This window comes from Symphalangus syndactylus, chromosome 1 (assembly GCF_028878055.3).
Source record: "Symphalangus syndactylus isolate Jambi chromosome 1, NHGRI_mSymSyn1-v2.1_pri, whole genome shotgun sequence".
NCBI lineage: Eukaryota > Metazoa > Chordata > Mammalia > Primates > Hylobatidae > Symphalangus > Symphalangus syndactylus.
This window is the reverse complement of record NC_072423.2, coordinates 24191611-24216277: the sequence shown is the minus strand read 5'-3', so window position 1 is coordinate 24216277 and position 24667 is coordinate 24191611. Positions and strand designations below refer to the sequence as shown.

The 24667-nt window shown below is 43.7% G+C and overlaps 1 protein-coding gene across 4 annotated transcripts in view; it reads left to right on the top strand.

Moving 5' to 3' along the window:
* TNFRSF11A (TNF receptor superfamily member 11a) overlaps nt 1-24667 on the top strand; it is a 62032-nt gene that overhangs the window by 18109 nt on the left and 19256 nt on the right. The window contains exons 2-8 of one of the 4 annotated variants that reach the window (XM_063638061.1): nt 4698-4779; nt 6352-6477; nt 10879-11022; nt 14770-14821; nt 16435-16529; nt 18154-18267; nt 23129-23181. In XM_063638061.1, coding sequence (XP_063494131.1) covers nt 4698-4779; nt 6352-6477; nt 10879-11022; nt 14770-14821; nt 16435-16529; nt 18154-18267; nt 23129-23181 — 666 coding nt within the window. Of the gene's footprint in view, nt 1-4697; nt 4780-6351; nt 6478-10878; nt 11023-14727; nt 14822-16434; nt 16530-18153; nt 18268-23128; nt 23182-24667 lie in introns of all 4 variants that reach the window. The other 3 variants (XM_063638037.1, XM_063638109.1, XM_063638143.1) reach the window with 3 other exon arrangements.

The window sequence follows — 24667 nt, the reverse complement described above, 5'->3', positions numbered from 1 at the left end:
GATTCTAAATACAGATCCGCTCGTCTCTGTGGCTCCACTGGCAGAAATGTTATGTTTCTTCAGCTTATGGTTTTTCAGAATTAGACTCAACATGGCTTTGCGTAGGGAAATAAATCCACATTGCTTTATAAAGGGATTTTTTAATTTCAAATTTATTATCTCCCCCCGCCCTCCCAAAGCTTTGCACAGACTGTGGACACGGTTATTCTAGAAGAGTCCATCAGCCGTTAAGATAAACACCAGCCTGTACGCCCTGAAACAAAAGCGTAGAAGACACAAAAAGACACAAGAAAGCGAAGCAAGAAAAGTCAAATCATCTTGCTGTTTTAACTCCTTTTTTTAGACTAAGCAAGGAATTTGTAGGGGGAATTTGTATGTGCAGAGAATATTTGCTATAAACAGACTAATGTTCCTTATTAATTCCAGTGAGTTCTGTCAGAATACAGGTTAGTTGATATAGATTCTGTGGACCAAAGAGAATATTTGTAGCTTATTGATTAAGAACTATACTCTATCAATACATGGCTGCTTTTCTAAACAAGACTTCTAAGAAGTCAAATTATATTCCCCAAAACACAAGAGCAACCTGATCCCAGCCAGCCTCGAAGGCAGCTGTGATGTAGAATAGGCCCTCAATTAGATCACAAGTTCATTCTCCTTTCACCTCCAGAAGGATGCACCCAAAAAAATGACCGGTAACATGGGTTACCTATGGAGAAGAGTGACTGGGTGAGAGTGGGACAGAGTTTCCTAAACAAGCTGTTGTTCGTTTTGAATTTTGTATCATGGGACTATATTCCCTATTCAATAAATAAAAAAAGTATTTCTGCTTTATTTGCTTCATGAAGACAACTGCGATTCCAAAGTTTTGACTCTATCAGTCTTAAAGGTGAACTAGAAAAATCTCAGTAAATAAAAGCCTGTACATCTCAACTCAGTCATCAAAGGCTTTTCCTTGCTGCATCTTAGGGAAAAAGAGGCAACTGTAAGTGGCTGACAAAATCACTCTATTAACTGAAGATCTGGGGCCTTATGCCCAAATTCCCCCATTCCCTGGGAGATTCCTTAAGAACACTTAAGCAGGAACATGTTTTTATCAAATGATTGCTTTACTAGGGCTGCTACCAATAATAATAGCTACCACTTTGCAACCCTAGGAAGCTTGGTCTGGCTGATAGAGTCTGGAGGATAGAGTCTGGCTGAAGTTCTGGGCAGGTGAAAGGGAAAGGCAGAAGCCTAGAGGGGCTACTGCCAAGGGAATCTGGAGCCATCTTCAGGCTCTTGCCAGTTGCTGGCTGGCAGTGCAGTTAATGGTGAAATGGTAGACATCAGAACCAGAATACTATAGGCAAAATGAGAGGTCAAACTGGGAGGGGCAGGGACACCTATTCATTCATGCACACAAAAAAATGACACCCAGAGGATGAACCTGACAGGCCATGCAGGCAGAGGGAGACTGGTTTGAGGAAATAGATCCAGGGCAGTCTAGCGGGAAACTGAGCCCAAGCATGTGGGACTCAAGACAGAGTCTGGGGGTCAGGAGCAGGGAGAGAGCCAGTCTGGCCTGCAGCATCGAGGGACAAGTCGGTCAGTCCTCAGGTACCTGGCAAAGCAAGACAGGCTGGATTGACAGAAGCACTGGATTTCCTAAGAGTTACAAGCACAGGGCTGCAGTGCACAGTGCTCACCAGGTGGTTTGTTGCTGGAACTGGGGCATGAGATTAGAATGAGACCAACACAGGGCACGCTTTATGGGCTGTATGGGGAGGAAAAGGGTCTGCAATTGGAGGGAAAGAATGTTGGAGGCAGCGAGCCAGAAAGGAAGAGGAAAGGGGATAATAAAGGCATGCTTTGTCTTTGGCATGCACCAACAACCTAAAGAGTTTTCCAGATTTCCTTTACTTACCTGCAAACCACGTTTCCTTAAAAATATGTACTTATGTTGCCTTTTAAGTTGTATGTATATTGCCATGTTGAAGGTTTGAAGGTATACTTCAAAGTATATCATGTAACTAGAGAACAAAGTAGGTTTCTGCTTAAGCTGGACCCTAAATGAGATTAAAAGCATAATTTTCTGCTTCACCATAGCAATTTTCCCAGCAGCAAAATTTCTGCTGCTGCTTAAAAGATCTGTAATCCTATAGCTCTGTCAAGTAGACATGTCAGTTTTGGGGTGATGAAAATGTTCAGGAATTAGATAGCTGCGATGGTTGTTCAACCTTGCCAAAGTGCTAAAAACCACTGAACGGTGGGTATACTTTAAAAGGTTTAATTTTATGGTCCGTGAATTATACCTCAATTTTTTTGGGGGGAAAAAAAGAGGTACATTCAGGTGAAAAGTCATAGTGAGGTAGAAGCTTAGGAGAGAGAAATGGATTTTATATCTGTGAAAATCAATTAAAAGTTAGGACAGCTGGTCATTTCTGGAAGCAATGACTTCCTTGTTTCTTTGAAGAGGTGTAAAGCTCCTGGGTCAGAGGATAGGTGGGTTGAATGAATCACAGCCAGACTCCTAAACATGGAGTGAATTGTCTACATGTTCAGGTCAGATATACTCAACGGGCACCAGGGCTTGGAGCCCGGGACACAGCCTGTGACATCTGACAGTGCCCCTAAGCAGCCACTTCAGGGATATCGCATTTACCAAATTCCCCTAAAAAGTACCTTTCTGTGTGTATAACACAAAGTATGTGCTCATTTTACTGAGTCTGTGGCTGCCCTCTTAGGGGATCAGAAGCAATTAATACCCTCTGTCATCTGAAATACAGTCCAACCTCGTATTTATCCTGTTTGCCCTTGTCATCAGCATTGCAACAATGCTCACGAATCCTTAGGTTCGGATGAATCCTGCTTTTTGACCCAGTTTGCATGGCCACATGCAGTTTTACCACTTTGCCTCTTTCTTCTATGCACGTACATTACACACAGAGGGAGACAGGGAAGGGTGGCATCTGAAACAGAGAAAAACACCTCAGAAGGGAGCGGTGTGGTGGTTTCTTTTAAGCAATTCTTCCTCAGTCCGCTGGGCTCAATGCAGCTTCCCTAAGACTCTGTCACCCAGTGAATACATGGGGAGCATCCGATGTGTGTTATCCGGTGTCCACGGGGAGTGTTAGCAGGGCCCAGGAAGCAAGTCCAAGTACAGCCTTCCTGGCATACATCACCTCAATAACACACTGGGACCTTCTCATTGACCTCAGCCTCCTCATAAGCCCTTTGCTGGCCAGGGCGAGGTCAGAAAGGTCCGTGATGGCTGTGTGCCCCACACCCACTCAACTAGCCTGGGCTTTCCTGGGTTTGGTGCTTTCTTTATAAAGCTGCCTTCTGTAATGGAGCTATTTTGAGGATGCATGGCTTCTTCCAAGCCGTATTATCTCTGCGCCCTCCATCCGAGCACTTTTATATGCAGATGAAGCCCTCCCCGACTGCCTTTGTGACACTGGGCTCCAGCTGGACTGAAGGGCTCTTATTGCCACCCAAGAGCTGTTTCAGGCCTCATCGCCCCTGTTTGAACTGTTCATATTGTCCAAAGTCTTCCTACTTCCTCCCCCTACCTCCACCTGCCAGTTTCTGTTTCCTGGTCTGGCTGATTTCTATTTATCTTGGAAGGCTGATTACTTACCACCTCCCTCAGGAAGCCTTCCTGGCCGCTTCTGCTTCCTTCCTACTACTGCTGAGGTAGGGCCCATCTGGTATGTGTTTCATTCCACTCTTAAGACCCTTGAGGGGAAGGTTTGTGACTCTGTATTCGAGGACGCAGCAGGGAACGTGCATGAATTGCAAGTGTGGAGCGCATACGTGGATGTCTGTTCAGCTAAGCCCAGCTCTTCAGTTTCTAACATGACTGCTTGTCAACAGGAGGGTTTGTTGTTTTTTGCTCACACTGAGAATGCTGATCAGGAAAAGAACTTTTCTGTGGCAAACTGATAAGAATCTCTGGGTGATTACAGACACCTGGGCTGCTCTGTTTTCTTTTGTTTTACTCAGATGGGCAGATTCAGAAATTGGTATTTGTCTTAGAATCATACCCTTTTGAACCAGAAGGGAACCAGAGGCTGAGGAAGCTTAAACAGCTCCTGCAGTCCTTCAGGCAACAGGTAGTGAGGCCAGAGCCCAGGAAGCCCTTACAACACCTTGCTATCCCCACTTTTTAAAATTCTCTGTGTGTTTAACAAGTTAAAAGGTAAGCAGGCCGGGCGTGGTGGCTCAAGCTTGTAATCCCAGCACTTTGGGAGGCCAAGGCGGGTGGATCACCTGAGGTCAGGAGTTCAAGGCCACCCTGGCCAACATGGTGAAACCCCATCTCTACTAAAAATACAAAAATTAGCTGGTGCATGGCTATAGTCCCAGCTACTTGGGAGGTTGAGGCAGGAGAATTGCCTGAACCCAGGAAGCAGAGGTTGCAGTGAGGTGAGGTTGCACCATTGCACTCCAGCCTGGGCAACAGAGCAAGACTCTGTCTAAAAAAAAAACCTGTAATCCCAGCTACTCAGGAGGCTAAAGTAGGAGAATCACTTGAGCCCGGGAGGTAGAGGTTGCGGTGAACCGAGATCGCACCATTGCACTCCAGCCTGGGCAACAAGAGCAAAACTCTATCTCAAAAAAAAAAAAAAAAAGTAATTTCGTGATTCCCTTTTTATCTAGTTTTATCCAGAAAGAGCTGTGTGGACTCTGCCTGACCTCAGTGTTCTTTTCAGGTGGCTCTGCAGATCGCTCCTCCGTGTACCAGTGAGAGGCATTATGAGCATCTGGGACGGTGCTGTAACAAATGTGAACCAGGTACACCTGCTTCCGAGCCACCTTGCATTGCCCCTCAAAAGTGGGTGAGGCTTTCGTTGTTATTTTTTCTGTCTGCCAGATGAAAAACGAAATTGGATAGACGCGTTATGGCAGTGGCAGGTGGTAATGTCTGTCACTCTGAAGACAAAAATCTTTCTCTCAATAGAGAGAGATTTGAAGGGATTTTAAAATCCCTTAAAAAAGAAAAAAAACAAAAACAACTTTAAAAGCTGTTGCTTAATTTGGGCTGAAACACAATTTTCCAAAACACTATTTCTCGAGATGGCAAGAAGTTTTTAAAAACTAATATTTTAGCACTTTATGATTCAGACTCTCAAAATGTGAAATGCAGCTCTTATTTAAAATTGTTTTCACAGAAATTTTATTTTGGAATAACCACACTGGAATTGTTGCTGCTAAAAATTGCCTAAACCCTTGTCATGCCTTTTTCCATACACCTGTTGAGGAGCAGAAGGTGGACTGGCTACCACCTACCCCAAGTTGTTCTGCCAGAAGTGTGGCTGAGTATTTCTGCAGCCCCAGTGAAAGCCACAGTCCACGGGGCCCGCACTCTCTCTTCACTCTGGGGAGGGGAAGGTGGGTTACCTTATAACAAGATATTTTGGATATTTCAGCTACATTTATTTCTTGAATGTGCAGAACCAAGATCCAGTGATTGTCAAGTGTGTGTTGGATAGGCGGGTGGGGCGCAGCGTGACACTTGGTCAAACAAAGCTAACCATGAGCCCGTAGTAAGTGTAGAAGAAGTTAACAAAAAGAAGTTAACAAGAAGTTGCCTATCCAGCTGGAAGGCAGAGGGGAGAGGGGATGAGTGATGAAGTTCATCTTGCCTACCCCCCTTATTCCCTGAGTGGGTTCCAGGGATCTTTCAAGTTCTGCGGCCCAGTTTAAAAATCATCATTCTATTCCTTCTTTTTTTCTTTTTTCTTTTTGAGATGGAGTCTTGCTCCGTTGCCCAGGCTGGAGTGCAGTGGCATGATTTCAGCTCACTGCAACCTCCGTCTCCCAGAGGTTGAGGCAGCAATTCTCCTGCCTCAGCCTCCCAAGTAGCTGGGACTACAGTCACCTGCCACCACGCCTGGCTGATTTTTATATTTTTAGTAGAGACGAGATTTCACCATTTGGCCAGGCTAGTCTCAAATTTCTGGCCTCAGGTGATCCGCCCGCCTCGGCCTCCCAAACTGCTGCGATTACAGGTGTGAGCCACCGTGCCTGGCTCATCATTCTATTCCTTAGCAGACTTTTTGGGTGCAGAGGGTGGTTGGCCTTTTACTTAGAAGAATTAAGAGACTGCTGTGACCACAGGCTCAGCAGACCCAGGTGGGGTTATTTCAGCCAGCTGAGTGGCCTGAGTTGCCCAGGGTGCTGCAGTCACTGTGTATTGTGGCCTCTTCTCCTGTGTCATGTCATCTTTCGGGAGTGTCCTGGGATCATGGGTACCAGTGATTATTGGTCCTATAGATGGGTGCAATTTTTGTTGCTGTTTTGCTTTGTGTTGCTGTTTTGCTTTGGTTTTTTGATGGTTGCATTTTTCCCTTTCATTTTTTTAAGGAAAGTACATGTCTTCTAAATGCACTACTACCTCTGACAGTGTATGTCTGCCCTGTGGCTCGGATGAATACTTGGATAGCTGGAATGAAGAAGATAAATGCTTGCTGCATAAAGTTTGTGATACAGGTGAGCCCATCGTGTCAGTGTGTCAGTGGTTAGTGTAGAAACCTGACCTCTCTTTCTATAGAAACAGTTTTAGAGGCAGCCAATGATGTTTCGTTTCAGGAACATGGGAGGAAGTTGTGACTACACATCCCAAGAAAGATGCATTTTAGATCCCCAAGACCTGTGTTAAAATTCTTCATTTAGAACATTTGTTCTGGAATATATTTATGTTGCCATTTAATCATGGGACACATCGTAGACTTGACATAATGTTTCCATAATATTCCCACCTATTTTGTGTGGTTTAATCCTCCCTGAAACCCTGTAGGTAGTAGCCATACTTATTTATTTATTTATTTATTTATTTATTTATTTATTTGAGTTGGAGTCTCACTCTGTTGCCCAGGCTGGAGTGCAGTGGCACGATCTCAGCTCACTGCAAGCTCCGCCTCCCAGGTTCACACCATTCTCCTGCCTCAGCCTCCTGAGTAGCTGGGACTACAGGCACCCCCCACCATGCCCGGCTAATTTTTTGTATTTTTAGTAGAGATAGGGTTTCACCATGTTAGCCAGGATGGTCTTGATCTCCTGACCTTCTGATCTGCGCGTCTCGACCTCCCAAAGTGCTGGGATTACAGGTGTGAGCCACCGCACCTGGCCTATCCCCTTTAAAGATTGAGAAACTGAGATTCAGAGAGGTTGAATAACTTCTCCAAGGTTAACACATGTGAAGCAGGACTCAAAACCAGGTCTACTCTTCACCTTTTTCCTAAACTATAAATATTTTATTAACACAGTTTGATCTCCTTACCAGACTACCTTAAGTTTTTTGCCTGGAATGTTTTTTAAAGTATAGTTTATTTGAAGGAATCAGGAGCAAAATATGTCTGTTAATTCTCTTAAGAGACAGAGGTTCGTTTCTCTCTCTTCTTTCCTTTTTCCATTGAGCTCATTTGTTGAAGAAGCCGTGATGTTAGTCCTGTGGAGATTCCACAGGCCAGATTTTGTTGGTTGCATTCCCTTGGTATCATTTAATGTATTCTTCTGTCCCTTATATTTCTTTTTTTTTTTTGAGATGGAGTCTTGCTCTGTCACCCAGGCTGGAGTGCAGTGGCACAGTCTCGGCTCACTGCAACCACTCCCTCCTGGGTTTAAGCTATTCTGCTGCCTCAGCCTCCCCAGTAGCTGGGATTACAGGCATGTGCCACCATGTCTGGCTAATTTTTGTATTTTTAGTAGAGATGAGGTTTTGCCGTGTTGGCCAGGCTGGTCTCAAACTCCTGACCTCAAGTGATGCACCCGCCTCGGCCTCCCAAAGTGCTGGGATTACAGGCATGAGCCACAATGCCCGGCCTGACCCCTTCTTATAAATTGGTTGTTAGATCTAGAAGGCCAGTCAGATTCTGCTTTGTTTTTTGTTTTGTTTGTGGCAAACTTCATGTATAATATAGTTCATACATAGAATATTGGAACCATGTAATAGCTGAGCATTCCTCTTTCTAACATTAGCAGCTGCTGATGGTCATGGGTTAGATTTGTTTCCATTAGGGGCTGCAGAAAGGTGATGTTCTGCTTCTCTCATTTCTTTTTCATTTATTAGCTGGCCTGCTTTATGAAGATAAACTTCCCTCATCAACTATTTTTTGATAAAGTTACAAGCATTCATCCTGTAGTGCAGTACATATAGAAAAGATAGAATAAATGCTTTTAACCTTATTTATCACTTTGCAAAACAATATCTTAATCATCCAGCATTCTCCCAAGGACTTATGTTATGGAGGCATTTGAGGTGTTTCAGTTTCAGTCTATTGCAGTTGTTGTTGTTTGTTTGTTTGTTTGTTTGTTTTTGAGTCTTGCTCTGTCTCCCAGGCTGGAGTGCAGTGGCACAATTTTGGCTCACTGCAACCTTGGCCTCCTGGGTTCAAACGATTCTCCTGCCTTGGCCTCCCAAGTAGCTGGGATTACAGGCATGTGTCACCATGCCCTACTAACTTTTGTATGTTTAGTAGAGAGGGCATTTCACCATGTGTCCAGGCTGGTCCTGAACTCCTGACCTCAAGCGATCCCCCCACCTTGGCCTCCCAAAGTGCTGGGATTACAGGCGTGAGCTATGGTCCCCACCTGCAATAACTGGTTGTAATGGTGCTCATGTTGTCACATTTCTATGAGGTGCCCCAAGGTGTTTTGATACAGCCCAGGCATCTATTGCTTCCATGTTTAGCTTGCACAATTCTTGTCTTAAACTACAATCAGACATTTCTCTAAGGATTCATGATTGTTTTTAGAGGAACATTTTATTTAGTGACCTCAGTCTGGATTCTAGAGAAGACTCACTAGTGGATTGATCCTTGTGTATAGAAGTTTTTTCCCCAATGGACAGAATTAGAGAATAAGTGTTTCTTTTAACACCATAATTTTTCTAATGTGCTGGGGACAGCTGGCAGATTTTGGCTGGGGAAGGTAACATGGAAACTCCACTGAGCAGAAGCATCTGATCAAGCCTTTTTTCTTTCCCACTGCTTAGTAATGACCTTGACTCATTGCTGTCTCTTGGAAATAAAGATTCATTCTGTCTACTGCCAAAGTTGATTAAAGCCAAAAATCTGGTACATTACATACAATATTTTTAATTATGTCAAAATTATTCATCACCACCCAGGCTTACATTCAGATGGGATCCTAGGAGTAGTTGGAATTTTCCAGAGAAGTGGCATGTGTCTGTGGACGTTCCCATGTGTTGTGGACATGTTTCTGCATTTTGGCCTTGATGTTGCAGAGCTGACTGGGGCCTTGGAAGAGTGGGCACTGCAGGAAATGGGGACTTCTCCAGGGTCACCAAGCTTGGGTCTATAAAGATTGGAAATAGGAAGTGTCCCCTCCCTACTGGCTGTAACTTGAGACAATAAGAGACAGCAGGTTTCTGGTTTGTTGGCTTGTTTTTCCCTTGGAAGTCCTCTAAGTATTCAGGAATATAAGGTTCAGGGGCTGTTTGGACAATCCAGGTGAGAAGGAGCCCTAGAAGGGTACAAGATCTGTTTTAAATAATGTTATTGTTTTGTATCATGTTGGGGGGTATGAGGTCATGCACGTACGTGCAGTTGACTGTGGTTATGCACAGTAGTTATATTCTATAAAGTCACCGTGAACACTGAATTAGCAAATCCTGAGCCATTACTCCTAGTGGGTTACAGGGTGAGGTTCCTGCAAGCCTCCAGTCACACTGTCACGGATTGATCACCACATAACCTTGTTTCATGTGTGTTTCTGTTAAAGACACCTTATTTGATACATGTTGTTGATTCATTAACATTGCACTCATGGCCAACAGCACTGTAATTCATGCCTGAGCGAAGCTTCTCTAACACACTTATTTTCTCCGTAAGGCACACCACAGCTTTCTTGCATTTAGAACACTAGACAGCTCTTCAGCACGACAGTTGGGGGCTGTTGTAAGCAGGGAAATCACCAACAAAAAGCTTGTTTACTTTCTGTGAGCTGAAAAGAAGGCAGAGCATCGCTTGGCCCAACCTCAGCCAGAAACCTGAGTGTGGAGCAACTCAAAATGTACACGGTTCTGTCCCTGAAGGACTGCAGAAGTACCAAGAGGATTGATTTTGGGGTGCAAATAAATTTTATTGAGTAGATGAATTCACAAATATGAATCTGCAAATAATGAGGACTATTGATCAGTAATTTGATTCATATTTGTATGTGTATGTAGTTTATAACAGATACGTGTGTGTGTGTGTGTGTGTGTGTGTGTGTGTAGTTTACAACAGATCAATTCCCACGTACCTGCATTCTAGAAAAACTGGAAGGGGCCAGGAGATTTGGAACGAGAAGGCCATGTGTTGTGAAAACAGAAACAAGCATGTTACCCTGAGTGCTTGAGGAGAGTTTGACTCCAAGCATGTCACCGGGCCTGCCTCTGTACCCTCTCCACGCATGTCACTCCACAACAACCCATTTTCACCCTGGGATGCCTCAGGATCCTCAGATGAACCCTAAACCTCCAGAAACCCTGTTCTCTAAGGTCCAAACTCACGTTAGTCTTATATGGCATATGAATTTACAGAAAACGAGGAAGCTCAACTCTGTGACCCTTCTGCATTCGCCAAAACATTCAATGATCATCAATTCCCAAGTCCTTATCTTTCTACTCACATGAAAATTGACTTTTTAAAAAAGCCCACAAAACTCTTAATTATGAGAGAGAGAAGCACCCCCCGTGACGTTTTCGTGCCAGTGCAGGAAGTGCGAGGAGGAACTTGGGACTTCTCGAGCAGTGTCCTGGTGATTCACTCTGCAGGCCTGCCAGGCGGGCTGCTGCTCTGGGCTGGATGTTGGACAGTGCAGTCGTGGGCGGTGTGTGTGGGCTGCCTGCCCCTCCCTGGCCACTGACTTGTCTCTTGTCTCCCGCAGGCAAGGCCCTGGTGGCTGTGGACCCCGGCAACAGCACGACCCCCCGGCGCTGCGCGTGCACAGCAGGGTACCACTGGAGCCAGGACTGCGAGTGCTGCCGCCGCAACACTGAGTGCGCGCCGGGCCTGGGCGCCCAGCACCCGTGTACGGGTTGGATGTGTGCGTCTGTCGGCTCTTGCTGAGCCATGCAAAGCCAGCTTTGAGACAGTCTTGATAATAATAGCAGCAAGAAAGCTCCAGGGTGCTAGGCAGCATTGGAGGAACCTGAAGGATGGGGAAAGGTGGGGGCTGATTTTCCACGAGATACAGGCCCAGGCGAGACCTGAGAATGAATCCTCGGCTTAGGTTCTTCAAAGGGACTGCGGGCAATCTGCCTACATGATCTGGCCGTGGCCGGGGGCGCTGGGGCTCCTCCATCTGTGGAAACCTGGGATCCCCACTTAGGAGCCAGCAGGATAGTGCAGGGGTGGTTGGACGTTTTTGAAAAGTGTGCACCCATTAGAATTTTGGAAAAACCATGCATCCCCCACCCCAGCACGTTTTTTAACTTGACATCTAAAAAGTTTTGTTACAAGTTTAAAGAACTGATAAGGACTTAGTTACCGGGGAATTATAACTGCAATAACACTGAAGAAACGAATCCAGGGGAATGTAAACACCATGGCCATTTGATGCCCACTATGATTCATTTTTAAATGAGCTAATTGTATTTAACTATTGGACAGTTTACATAGTTCCTTTCTCTCCTTTTGTTTCTTATCCATTCCACCTTCCCCACAGAATTTTATCCTGATATATTTTTTATGCTTGGAGGGTTTTTACTAATCACTTTTCATATTCGAATATGCACATATTGAAAAATATGCACCTATTTGAAATCTTAATTTGTTTATTTTATTTATTTATTTATTTTGAGATGGAGTTTTGCTCTTGTTGCCCAGGCTGGAGTGCAATGGCACAATCTTGGCTCACCGCAACCTCTGCCTTCCAGGTTCAAGCGATTCTCCAGCCTCAGCCTCCTGAATAACTGGGACTACAGGGATGCACCACCACGCCTGGCTAATTTTGTATTTTTACTAGAGATGGGGTTTCTCTATGTTGGTCAGGCTGGTCTCGAACTCCCGACTTCAGGTGATCTGCCCACCTCGGCCTCCCAAAGTGCATGAGCCACCACACCCGGTCAAAATCTTAATTTTTAAATATTTACTTTGACTCAGGGTTAAAAACATTTCTTCTGAGCCAAGTTGTCACTGCATTTATTATTACACAATTGGTCAAAAATGAATATATCCTATTTTGCTATATTATAATCATAAAAGTAAAAACTTCTGACCTCCATAATGAGTGGGTTTTTTTTTCCAATGCACGTATTTGTGGCTGAATATTACTTATTGCTAAAATGCAACAGCATTCAACATCAATTCTGTTTCTACTTTTTGTTTTTATGTATGTAAGTGCTGAGAAATTTGTTCACATAAATAACTGAATGGCAAAGGAAACACTGGTTATAGGCGTGTCCCTCAATTTATTTCAGTACCTTCTGATTTATGTATCCAAGCTCACCTACTGATGTGATATCAGAAGTTATTTTTAACGATCTATCAGTTGAGAATTCAATTGTGTCCTTCAATTTTGTTGAAAGTAAAGAAATAGAAATCCTTTTGAATTGAAAAAGTATTTCTTAGAGTAATTTGCTTTCCTGACTTCTAGGAAGTACAACAAAAGCGATTTTTTCCAAGACTTAACAAATTATTATTTATGCCTATTAATCATTCCCTTAGAGGCACCTGGTTTTAACCCAAAATACTTGGACAGGGTTGGGAGAATTAAAATATTATCCATTTCAATTCATATCAAGGAAAATGTCCATCACAGAGTCTAACTGACACATTCGGTCTTTATTATCAAATGCATTGACTAAGCCAGATGTGTTTTCTCTTACAAAAAGTCTGACTTGATTTTTTAATTGTTAAAATGGATCTCCCTATCACAGCCAACTCCCTCTGAATTCTGGTTCTAAAATAGAAAAGGCCCAGAGCCTTTCCTCCAGGTTTTCACCAGCATGTCACATCAGGGATTCTATTAGACGTTCTCTCTGCCTTGTACCTTTGGAAATGGGTTCATTTTTGGACAAAATAGGTTGAAGATAGAGGGGAAGGGGTAGATGAATGGAAATTTCACTCCTGCCCCACCCTGCATAATTTCAATTCAGAACAACTCAGCCTGATCACAGCTGCCCCATTTCTGTCATCCTGCTTTTGCCCTTCATACAGCGGGAAAGGTGGGAGCTGTGCTGGGGGGCACAGGAGCTCTGCCATCCCCAGTGTTTCCACTTGTCACTTGGTTCGGCATCTCAGAGGTTTGGCAGCATAGCAGCAAATTATGGGGTGGGTAAGAAGTATATCTTTTGTAAAGTGGGAAAAGTGTGATTTTGAAAGGGAGCAAGGAAAGGAGCCTGCAGGATGCTTCTGGCAGATCAGTGTTACTAAGAGTCATATGGAAGTCAAGCTATGGAAATTAACACCTTTAACCCTTTGTATGCCTGTTAGCCCCCATCTCTTCGATTTTGAGGGCTTCTCACAACTCTAGATTGTGCTTCTCTTTTAAAAAGCTGTTCAAATTAATGTGAGTTATTAGATGTCAACTGGGCTCTTCTTAATAAAGATTCAAGGCAAATCAAATTGCTAGGTGAAGGAGCGGGTACCCTACTTAGCCAGCCAAATTGCAGAAGTCAAGAGTATACTTTGTACTTGACTTTGGACAAAGAAAATTTAATTCCTTTTTTTAGTGTTTTATTCATGAAAGTAAATCACAGAAGTGCTACTAATTTCAGGAGTAATTTGTGGTTTGGGCACCAGCCAGTTGCCTGATTATGATATCACATAGTAGCCAATGTTTTTCTTGGGACTTACCAAAGAATCATCATGTGTGGATTGCAGTAGAGGGAATAGGCATAGGAAACCTAAGACATTTATTTTGACAGTGTAGTTTATGAAGAATATGAGAGTCAAGTCAGTTCACTAACCAGGATCAGCTCCTGCTTTCAACGCTGTCCATTAAGGAAGGGGTCTAACATCCATTGTGCCACTGTGTTTATCAGTAAAGTTTTATTGGAACACACCCTCATCCATTGTTTTTAATGTATTGTTGGACTGCTTTCATGCTATGAGTAGCTGCAGCAGAGACCATAGGCCTGCAAACCTAAGATATTTGCTCTATAACCCTTTATAGAAAATGTTTGATATCAACCCTTGGTTGCAGGGAAAGCGACCAGTAGGGTTCTTCCTCGTCTTCTTTTTTTAACTGAGAAAACTTTGTTGACACTCTGCTATTTGGACTGAGGAGATTAAGCTCATCAGAAGAGGTCAGGACAGTGAGTTTCCTTTCAAAGCAGTAATGTGTCTACCATTCCCTGCAGACAGAGGCTGGGCTAGCTGGCAGGTGCATGGGGGAAAACAGACAGATAGCAGGAGCAGTCAACATCGGCTCCCAGACTAGGAAACAAAGTGTCGGTGACCAGGGAAGTGGCTCAGAACAACAAAATGTCAGGACCAGAGCTAGCCTGACCTGGACATCACATACCAGTGTTAGTGGCCCGACATCAAGCCAGTTACCTTTCTGAGCGTGGTTCCATAACTCACTGCTGGGGTCAGAACTGCTTTGTGGGCCCAAGCCTGTGGGAGCTGAAGGAGTTAGACACAGGGGCGGGCACAGGGGTGGGAGGTGAGGGCAGAGAGGGGCAGTGCCTCACCTCCAGTCCTCTGGAGTCCCAGCCTGGATGATCTCTAAGTGACCTCATTTGTTTTTTGTTTGTTCTGTCTGGGATATTTTTTTTTTTTTCCCCCACAGTGCAGCCCAACAAGGACACGGTGTGCAAACCTTGCCTTGCAGGCTACTTCTCAGATGCCTTTTCCTCCACGGACAAATGCAGACCCTGGACCAAGTAAGTAACAACAAAGGAGTCAGAAGAGATGGTTGGTTTTTAAACAACTCAACCTCCACTGTCTTGACTGGGTTGAAAACGGACGGATTCTGTTGGGTTAGGCTTCCTCTTGAAGCCACGTTCAAAATGGAAAAAGTCTGTCAATTCAGCCTGGGGAAAATAAACCAGTCAAACTAATTCTTCAGTCCTATGTGTGACAGGAACTTCGTGTGACTTTTTAGATTTGGTAATCTGTGACTTATGGTTGCAGCTTTTTCTAACCTTGTTTGGTTGAAAATGATTTATAACGTTTATTCAGTGGTCACACCTACTTCTCCCGACTTCCCAACATCACTGATTTATTCATCCAGTTATGTGTGTGTGTGTGTGTGTGTGTGTGTACATATAGAAGCCTCCTATAGCACGCTGTAAACATCGTGAGTTTTTTTTTCACATATTATATCCTGAAGCTTTTTCTATATTAGTTCACCAGTTCATGATTTTCATGGCTTTTCACAGCTGCATAGTATTTCATTGCAGAGATGTACCTTAAGTTATTTAATAAGTTCTTTATTGATAGTCACTTAGGTTGTTCCCAGTCTTTTACAGTAATACATAATTTTTTAATGAAGAATCTCATATATATATGATTTCTCATGTGTGTGAGTAAATCTATAGTGGAATTCATGGGTCCTTTCATCACATGCTTGTTGTTGAATACCAATAATCAACTTAATGATTCTTTCAGTTCCCTGTATATTTCTTATGAAATGTTTATTTTCTGCTGGGCATAGTGGCGCATGCCTGTAATCCCAGCTATTCAGGGGTCTGAGGCAGGAGGTGTGCTTGAGCCCAGGAGTTTGAGAACAAACTGGGCAACATAGCAAGACCCCATCTCACATTTTTAAACAATGAAAATTAAATTAAAATACATAAATAAATGTTTATTTTCTGATTCACTTATCCAAATTTTATGTCCAAGAGGATTTTCTGTGTTTTTCAAAAAAAGCAGTCAGCAAAAGCATATCACTTAACCATGTAATTGAAACTGTTAGAATATGCTTTTTTTTTTTTTCTTGAGACATGATCTTGCTCTGTTGCCCAGGCTGAAGGGCAGTGGTACAAACATGGCTCACTGCAGCTTCAACCTCCTGGGCTCAAGCAATCCTCCTGCCTTTGCCTCTGCAGTAGCTGAGACCACAGGCATGTACACCACACCCAGCTAATTTTTAAGTTTTTGTAGATACAGGGTTTCACCATGTTGCCCAGGCTAGTCTCTAATTCCTGGGCTCAAGCAATCTTCTTGCCTCAGCCTCCTAAAGTGCTAGGATGACAGGCCTGAGCCACCCAGGCACAGCCAGAATATTCTTTCCTGAAGACTCTGCTCTGCTCCTTTGCTGACCACAATCTCAGAGTAGCTGTCAGAGAACACAGGCAGTGTTTGCCTTTGTTTATTTGTTTGTCCCACCTTGTGCTGTTCTCCTCCCTGTGGAGGGCACAGGGGATTCAGATGTCCAAGAAGGCATGGGTTCCTCTCTTGAAGGAGCTGGCAATCTGGGAGAGTCTTGCATTTGTTCACTTTTTTAAAAACAAGCATATAAAACCAAAGCACTGAACTACCTTTACCCCCACAGCTGTACCTTCCTTGGAAAGACAGTAGAACATCATGGGACAGAGAAATCCGATGTGGTTTGCAGTTCTTCTCTGCCAGCTAGAAAACCACCAAATGGTATGTTTAAAAAGAGCCTGTTGGTTGATAGATGTGCCCCAGGGTAGTCCGCTGGTTTAGATCCCTCCCAGATGGCACATGGATTTGTGGGCGTCCTCTCCCCCTTTATTTAATCCTGTGCATGGTCAGCTCAATATTTCATTTTAATCAGTATTTTAATTCCAGGTGTGTTGTTTCCTTGATAATTTTCTACACTGGATTGGGGGTAACTAATAATGTTTTAATATACATAAAAAGAAAATAGAGCTGCAAACATTAATTAAAATGCTCAGACATGGTGGGATGGTGGTGGTCACAAGTGAGGGTGTCTATGAGGAGATTTTGGTCATCTCCCCAAATTGTTAGGATCTAGCTATCATTATCAATGGAACATGTTGTAGATTAAATTAATCTTTTTTTTTTTCTTTTTGAGACAGAGTCTTACTCTGTTGCCCAGGCTGGAGTGCAGTGGCATGATATTGGCTCACTGCAACCTCCAACTCCCGGGTTCAAGCGATTCTCCTGCCTCAGCCTCCTGAGTAGCTGGGATTACAGGCGTGCACCACCATGTCCAGCTAATTTTTGTATTTTTAGTAGAGACAGGGTTTCACCATGTTGGCCAGGCTGGTCTCAAACTCCTGCCCTCAGATGATCTGCCCACCTTGGCTTCCCAAAGTGCTAGGATTACAGGAGTGAGCCACTGCGCCCAGCCACATTAAATTAATCTTCAGTAGAGTTTCAGATTGCCAGAAAGTTGATGGTGGAGGCTGGTTACTTGGTGAACAGGACAGTGTGGAGGTGTGGGTCCAGATATCGGAAGAGATGGCTTAAGTGGCAAGAAGACCTTTCAGATGAGGAAAGAGAACAATAGGCCACAGAATAACCGGGTTGACAGGCTTTGACCAAGAAATCAGGGGTTTGGCCTTGATGTTTTGGGAAACAGGAAGACATTAAAGTATTCTGGATGTGGAGTTACACAATCAGAGCAAACTTTTTTAAAAACCATTTGGCAGATAACATTAAATATAACTGAAGGAATAAAAAGTTATTTTAAAAAAGAGGAGAGGAAAAGTAGGAGTCCAGGAAACCAGGTCAAGTAAATCAAGAGTTTTGAACAAGGATTCTACCAATGAAGTGATCAGGGAGGGATGAAGAAAACGGTTGGGTCTACATGGTGTCGGAGATGAAAACTACAGAAATATTTCACAGGATGGCTGTGGTTCTGTTCTCATGACCAGCAAACCCCTGGTGCCTTGTTGCTATTAGGAAAGAGATACAAGAAGCTCCTTTTGTCTGCAGAGGTCATTCATCTGGGGATACTGAAGGGTTCCGGAGGTTAGCCAGAATGAGACTGGGTGATGTGGTGAGCATGATTAGAGCTGTTCTAAGGTAGAAACACCGTAATGGCCCTGGCTGCTCTCCCGTAGAGCGAAACTGGACTGAGCAGGGCTGGCTGAGATTGTGGATCTCACCCTTCGGAATGTGAGCGCTCACGGACAAAGGGCAGCCAGGGGTGGGGGCTGTCACTTCTGCTATCCCAGACCAATATTTTTGATTCTGAGGTTTGATTTACCGGGATTTGTTTTTCAACTGCGTAAAATTAAAGAATCTTTAATACCATATTTCTCATTTTCTTCCAATACAGAACCCCATGTTTACTTGCCCGGTTTAATAATTCTGCTTCTCTTTGCGTCTGTGGCCCTAGTGGCTGCCATCATCTTTGGCGTTTGCTATAGGAAAAAAGGGAAAGCACTCACAGGTATTGTGTCTATGGTGGTTTTTGCAATCTAATCTTAAAAGATAGATTTCTAGGTAAATGCTTTGCAAGTTGAGTAGATTGTCCACTTGCTGCCTAGGGCGATCTGCTTAAACTAAAGCAAAACACGTTTTATCACTCTCTGGCGAAAAGAAACAAAACTCCAAAAACTTGAAAAAGCCAATATACTGCCTAGTTGTATATAAGGGAACAAGAATACGCTGGCGTTCAGGAAACTGATGACTTGTAAGCTCTGTGTTTAAGTTGTATAGACTGCGCAGCATCACGTATACAGGAGCTTGCATTTATCCTAGAATACATCAATTTTTAATGCATGCATTTAAAATATACATAAAATATTTAGATGATTGGTAGGGGGGATTTTCTGGCTGGAGTGTTAGTTTGAAATAAGAACCTTTGCCGGGTGCGGTGGCTCACGCCTGTAATCCCAGCACTTTGAGAGGCTGAGGCAGGTCGATCACCTGAGGTCAGGAGTTCCAGACCAGCCTGGCCAACATGGTGAAACCCCATCTCTACTAAAAATGCAAAATTAGCCAGACGTGGTGGCACAAGCCTGTAATTCCAGCTACTTGAGAGGCTGAGGTAGGAGGATCGCTTGAACCCAGGAGGCGGAGGTTGCAGTGAGCCAAGATCGTGCCATTGCACTCCAGCCTGGACAACAAGAGCGAAATTTCATCTCAAAAAAAAAAAAGAACCTCAGATTATGAAACTAAGTTATATTGAATAAAATTTAGGTGCTTATTCTTAGAATAGACAGTCAAGTCTTATCCTGTTTCTTGGGAATAATTTTCCCACACAAATTTGTTAGTGTCTTTAAACATCACGTCATGTTTAACTTTTAGACTACAAAGCTAAAAATGTGTAATTTTTATGAAAGGATTCAAGGCATCATTAGATTTCCTAAGAATATCTCTTAATCTTTCCTTTAATATTCAAGTCATTCTCTTTTGACTTGAATATTAAAAACCTGCTGTTTCACCATCCTTTTCCATTTTCAGTTGCTCTCTTATTTATTATTTATTTTTTAAACAGAGTCTCGCTATGTTGCCTAGGCTGGAGTGTAGTGGCACGATCTCGACTCACTGCAGCCTCCGCCTCCCAGGTTCAAGTGATTCTCCTGCCTCAGCCTCCCGAGTAGCTGGGATTACAGGCATTTGCCACCACGCCCAGCTAATTTTTGTATTTTTAGTAGAGATAGCGTTTGACCATGTTGGCCAGGCTGGTCTTGATCTCCTGGCCTCAGGTGATCCACTGGCCTCTGCCTTCCAAAGTGCTGGGACTACAGGCGTGAGCCACCACGCCCAGCCCAGTTGATTGCTTATTTATAGGGCCCACCTTTGCCTTGCTGTGATTTGATCAGTTCTCCCACGTCACACCCTTGGACTTCAAGAGACCCTGCATATCTAGCTACTTCTCTAACCATTACATTGCCAAATGAAGCACTAGACAATCAGAAGACTAATTAAAGAGGAAAGATGGGGATTGCAGATGCCAGTGTTAAGCAGTGAGCAATGTTTGAGTGGTGACCTTTTTTTTTTTGAGACAGTGTTTCGCTCTGTCACCCAAGCTGGAGTGCAGTGGTGTGATCTCGGCTCACTGCAACCTCCACCTCCTGGGTTGAAGCGATTCTCCTGCCTCAGCCTCCTGAGTACCTGGGATTACAGGCATTTGCCACCATGCCTGGCTAATTTTTGTATTTTTAGTAGAGATGGGATTTCACCATGTTGGTCAGGCTGGTCCCGAACTCCTGATGTCATGATCCACCCACCTCGGCCTCCCAAAGTACTGGGATTACAGGTGTGAGCCACCACACCCAGCCAAGTGGTGACCATTTTTTAAAGAGTCTGTTCATTGTTTAATGCTTTTATTTAGTGCAGCTTCACCTCCTTAACAACATCATTACTGGGGATTTGGATAATGCATGTTCAGATGATGAAGGTCGCTTGTAGTCATGTTTATGTGAGATAAACAGACTTCCTGATGTTTTGTTCTTTAGGTTTTTCTTTTTGATACTATTTTACTGCCATATGAGCCTACTGTTTACTGAATTGGATGTCATGACTGTTAGCTCTTCATCCATTCATCCATACATGTTTATTGATCATCAGGGACTGGACTGGCACTGGGGTCTCAATATCGAGCAACACAGACACAGCCAGTGCCCTCCTGGAGGAAGCATCTTAGTGGGCAGTGTAGGTGTTAAGCCCACGGAGGGAAGCCGAGTATGCAAGGGAAGGTGCTGAGCACCAGGTGGCAGATGATGGAAGGTCAGCCCATCCCTGGGGCCAGCCAGGGTCTCCCAGAGGAGGAAATGGGTGGGTTAAGATCTGAAAGACAAGTCAGAATTCGCTAGGCAAGGGGCATCAGGAGAACCACAGGCATTCTATCCTGAGAGAGCTGCATGATGAGGGGAGCATGGTGCATTAGCGGGGTAGAAGGAGCTAATGGCACAGTAGCAGAAAGTCAGGGACCAAGTGGAAGACGAGGCTGGAGAGGAGGGCATGGCCAGACCATGTAGCCCTGCAGGGCTGCTGAAGGAGTTTGCTCCTTGTCCTTAGCAAAGGGGACCAAGGGCGGCCCTCTGGCTTTAGAGTAGCAAACAAATGTGTGGTACAGTGAGAGTAGACGCAGGCGCACCAGTTAGGAAGCTGTTTGCAGTTGTCCAGGGGAGACGTGATCATGACAGGTCTGCATGTTTATCAGTTCCGTGGACAGGTATTATTTTTTAGTGCCATCTGTGATTGTCTAGACTGATTCCTCCAAGGAAACAGCTGCAACTGTCCTTTTTTTTTGGTGGTGGTGGGGGGTTACCTTGATATATAATTGCAAAGTGAGAGAAAAGAAGCAAGAATAATGATGATGATAGTAATAGCTGACATATATTAAATAATATTTGCCGACATGACTATATATATTTTGCATATACTAAGTACATCTTCACAACAGCACCATGAGGTGGGAACTGTTATTTCCCCTATTTTGTGATGAGACTGCTTAGTACCATCCCTGGCAAGCTTGAGTGCTCATTAGCTGTTAAACTGAACTGTGATGATCTTCTCATGGAGAACTTGACAACTCCTAACTTTAGTCGGTTTTGTTTTTTGTTGTTGTTGCTTTTTGAGACAGGGTCTCACTTTGTCACCCAGGCAGGACTGCAGTGGCACAAGCGCGGCTCACTGCAGCCTCGACCTCCCTCCCGGGCTTAAATAATCCTCGCACCTCAGCCTCCCAAGTAGCTGGGACCATAGGCATGCACCACCATGCCCGGCTAATTTTTGTATTTTTTTTATAGAGATGGGGGTTTCACCATGTTGCCCAAGCTGGTCTCAAACCCCTGAGCTGAAGCAGTCCACCCACCTCAGCCTCCCAAAGTGCTGGGATTACAGGTGTGAGCCACCAGGTCCAGCCCTAACTTTAGTCTTTATAGTGAGCCCAACATTAAATGTTCATTAGAAGTAGGATAAAATTGTATCTTTGCATAATATAAATTCATAGATTTCTTAAAATTCATAAAATTTAACCTTTTAGGTTTCATCACTTCTGTAAGAGTGGGTGGAGATGTGCTTTTTGAACATATTCTTCTTTCTTCTGAGAAGCAGCCAGTTATAGTGGAAAAGGTCTCGGGGCCCGCTGGTCTCAGTGGGTCTGACACCTAGCTTGCTGTGTTTGCCTCACTTTTATAGTACTTTCAAGCTAGTTCACTGGAAAAATCAGTCTCCTAGACATGTTTTCTTTGTTCTTCTGTGATGTCTAACTTAGTCCCTCATAGCCAAAGAAAACTTAAGAGAATGAGAATGTCTGTAGTCATAGCAGCACCTCTGACAGCCCCCAAATGTGCCCAGAGGAAGTCACTGAAACATTAGTGGATCATGTTTTGCTTTGCATAGAACAGGAAGTTCTGTTTTTGATAGGAGTGAGATGGCTTCATAGCCTTTACTTTTTATTTTTATTTTATTTGTTTGTTTGTTTTTTTGAGACAGAGTTTCGCTCTGTCACCCAGGTTGGAGTACAGTGGCACAATCTCAGCTCACTGCAGCCTCTGCCTCCCAGGTTCAAGCAATTCTCCTGCTTCAGCCTCCCGAGTAGCTGGGATTACAGGACAGTGCCACCATGCCCGGCTAATTTTTGTATTTTTAGTAGAGATGTGGTTTCACCATGTTGGCCAGGCTAGTCATGAACTCCTGACCTCAAGTGATCCACCTGCCTTGGCCTCCCAGAGTGCTGGCATTACAGGTGTGAGCCACCACGCCTGGCCCTTCATAGCCTTTAAATCAGTTGATTTACTTTTAAATGCTTTCACTCCAAGGAGCGCTCACGGAAAGACTTGCGGTGGACTCTGTTGAAAGATAATATTGAACTGACCTAGTGGTCATAATACTGAGCCTGATACAGAAATAAAAATCTGGAATGATTGCACTTATATGTGTGGTGTTCCCCAAAAGTCAAATATACAGAGATATAGAATAAAACAATGGTTACCAGGGGAAGGGGGAAAGAAAATGGGGAGATGTGGGTCAAAGGATACAAAGTAGCAGATGTGCAGGATGAAGAAAGTTGTCCAGGAATCTAATGTAGGGATGAGGACTGTAGTTAATCATGTTGTATCATATTCAAGATTTTTGCTAAATTTGTAAATTTTAGTGGATCTTGCCACACACACATAAAAATGGGTAACTAAGTGAGATGATGGGTATGTTAATTTGCTTCACTATAGTAACCATTTTACTATCTATATTTGTCCTATAACATGTTGTATACCTTAAATATACATAATAACCTTTATGTAAAAGAAAAGAAGTGGGAGATAATAATTTGAAGTCCTTATCCTTGCTTTGTTTTCTAGCTAATTTGTGGCACTGGATCAATGAGGCTTGTGGCCGCCTAAGTGGAGATAAGGTAGAGTGAACAGTTGTTGGTGCCTCTGTTCAGTACATTCAACAGTTAGGCTGGTAGAGCCATCCTAGTCACATATTGAGCGCCCCACCACACACACTTTTTTTTGAGACGGAGTCTCGCTCTGTGCCCCAGGCTGGAGTGCAGGGGCGCAATCTCGGCTCACTGCAACCTCCGCCTCCCAAGGTCAAGTGATTCTCCTGCCTCAGCCTCCTGAGCAGCTGGGATTACAGGCGCCCACTACCACGCCTGGCTAATTTTTTGCGTTTTTAATAGAGACAGGGTTTCACCGTGTTGGCCACGCTAGTCTCGAACTCCTGGCCTCAAGTGATCCACCTGCCTCAGCCTCCCAAAGTGCTGGGATTATTGGCATGAGCCACCACGCCCGGCCTCAGCCTGTTTGCTTACAGGGCATTTCCAGGTTCAGTGATCAAACCTCAAATTCCAGGATGGATCCCTGCAAAGCAGCTCAAAGCCCAAGTCCAGGCTCATTCTAGATGCCTGTTTTCTTTGTCTTTGTTTCCACTTCCGTCATCTCTGTGTTCATGTCATTTTTTTTTTAATACCAATCTTGATTGTCTGGTACAGATTCCTAAGAAGGAGGAACTGCAACTTTCCTTGACTCTGTAGTTATTCTGGTAACATTTGATGTTGACACAATTCAAAATTATAGGCAAGTAGTGAGAATAGGACAAAGACCTTCCATATACCCCAGACATAGGCCCACCAGTTGTTTCTATTTTCTCTCATTGCTTTGTGATTTGCTTACTTTCTGTATGTGCGTATATGAACACAGGTATGTTTTCTTCTTGAATCATTTTACAGTGAATGGCAGACCGTGTGTCCCATATCCTTAAATATTTCAGTGTGTATTTAAGAACAAAGACATTCTCATATATAACCATAGTACATGTATCAGAATCAAGAAATTTAACAGTGGTACAATACTATTATTCAACCCACATTTGATATTAAATTTTCATTAATCATTACATTATGTCCTTTAGATCTTTCTTTCCTTTTTTTTTTTTTTTTTTTTTTGAGACAGAATCTCACTCTCTCATCCAGGCTTGAGTGCAATGGCACAATCTCGGCTCACTGCAACCTCTGCCTCCCAAGTCCAAGCAATTCTCCTGCCTCAGCCACCTAAGTAGCTGGGATTATAGGCACCTGCCACCACACGCAACTAATTTTTGTATTTTTAGTAGAGACAGGGTTTCACTGTGTTGCCCAGGTTGGTCTTGAACTCCTGAACTCAGGTGATCCACCCACCTTGGCCTCCCAAAATCCTGGGATTGCAGGCATGAGCCACCATGCCTGGTTAGATCTACTCTCCTTGATATAAAATGTATACATTTGAAAGCATAAGCTCAAACTGATTTCTCCAATTCCAGGCCAACTTAACATGATTCATTCTGGTCTTTCCCTTTCCCATATTTGAATCTTTCTCTCCCCAGCTGTATGAAACCTGGCTCCTATTATTCTCAGT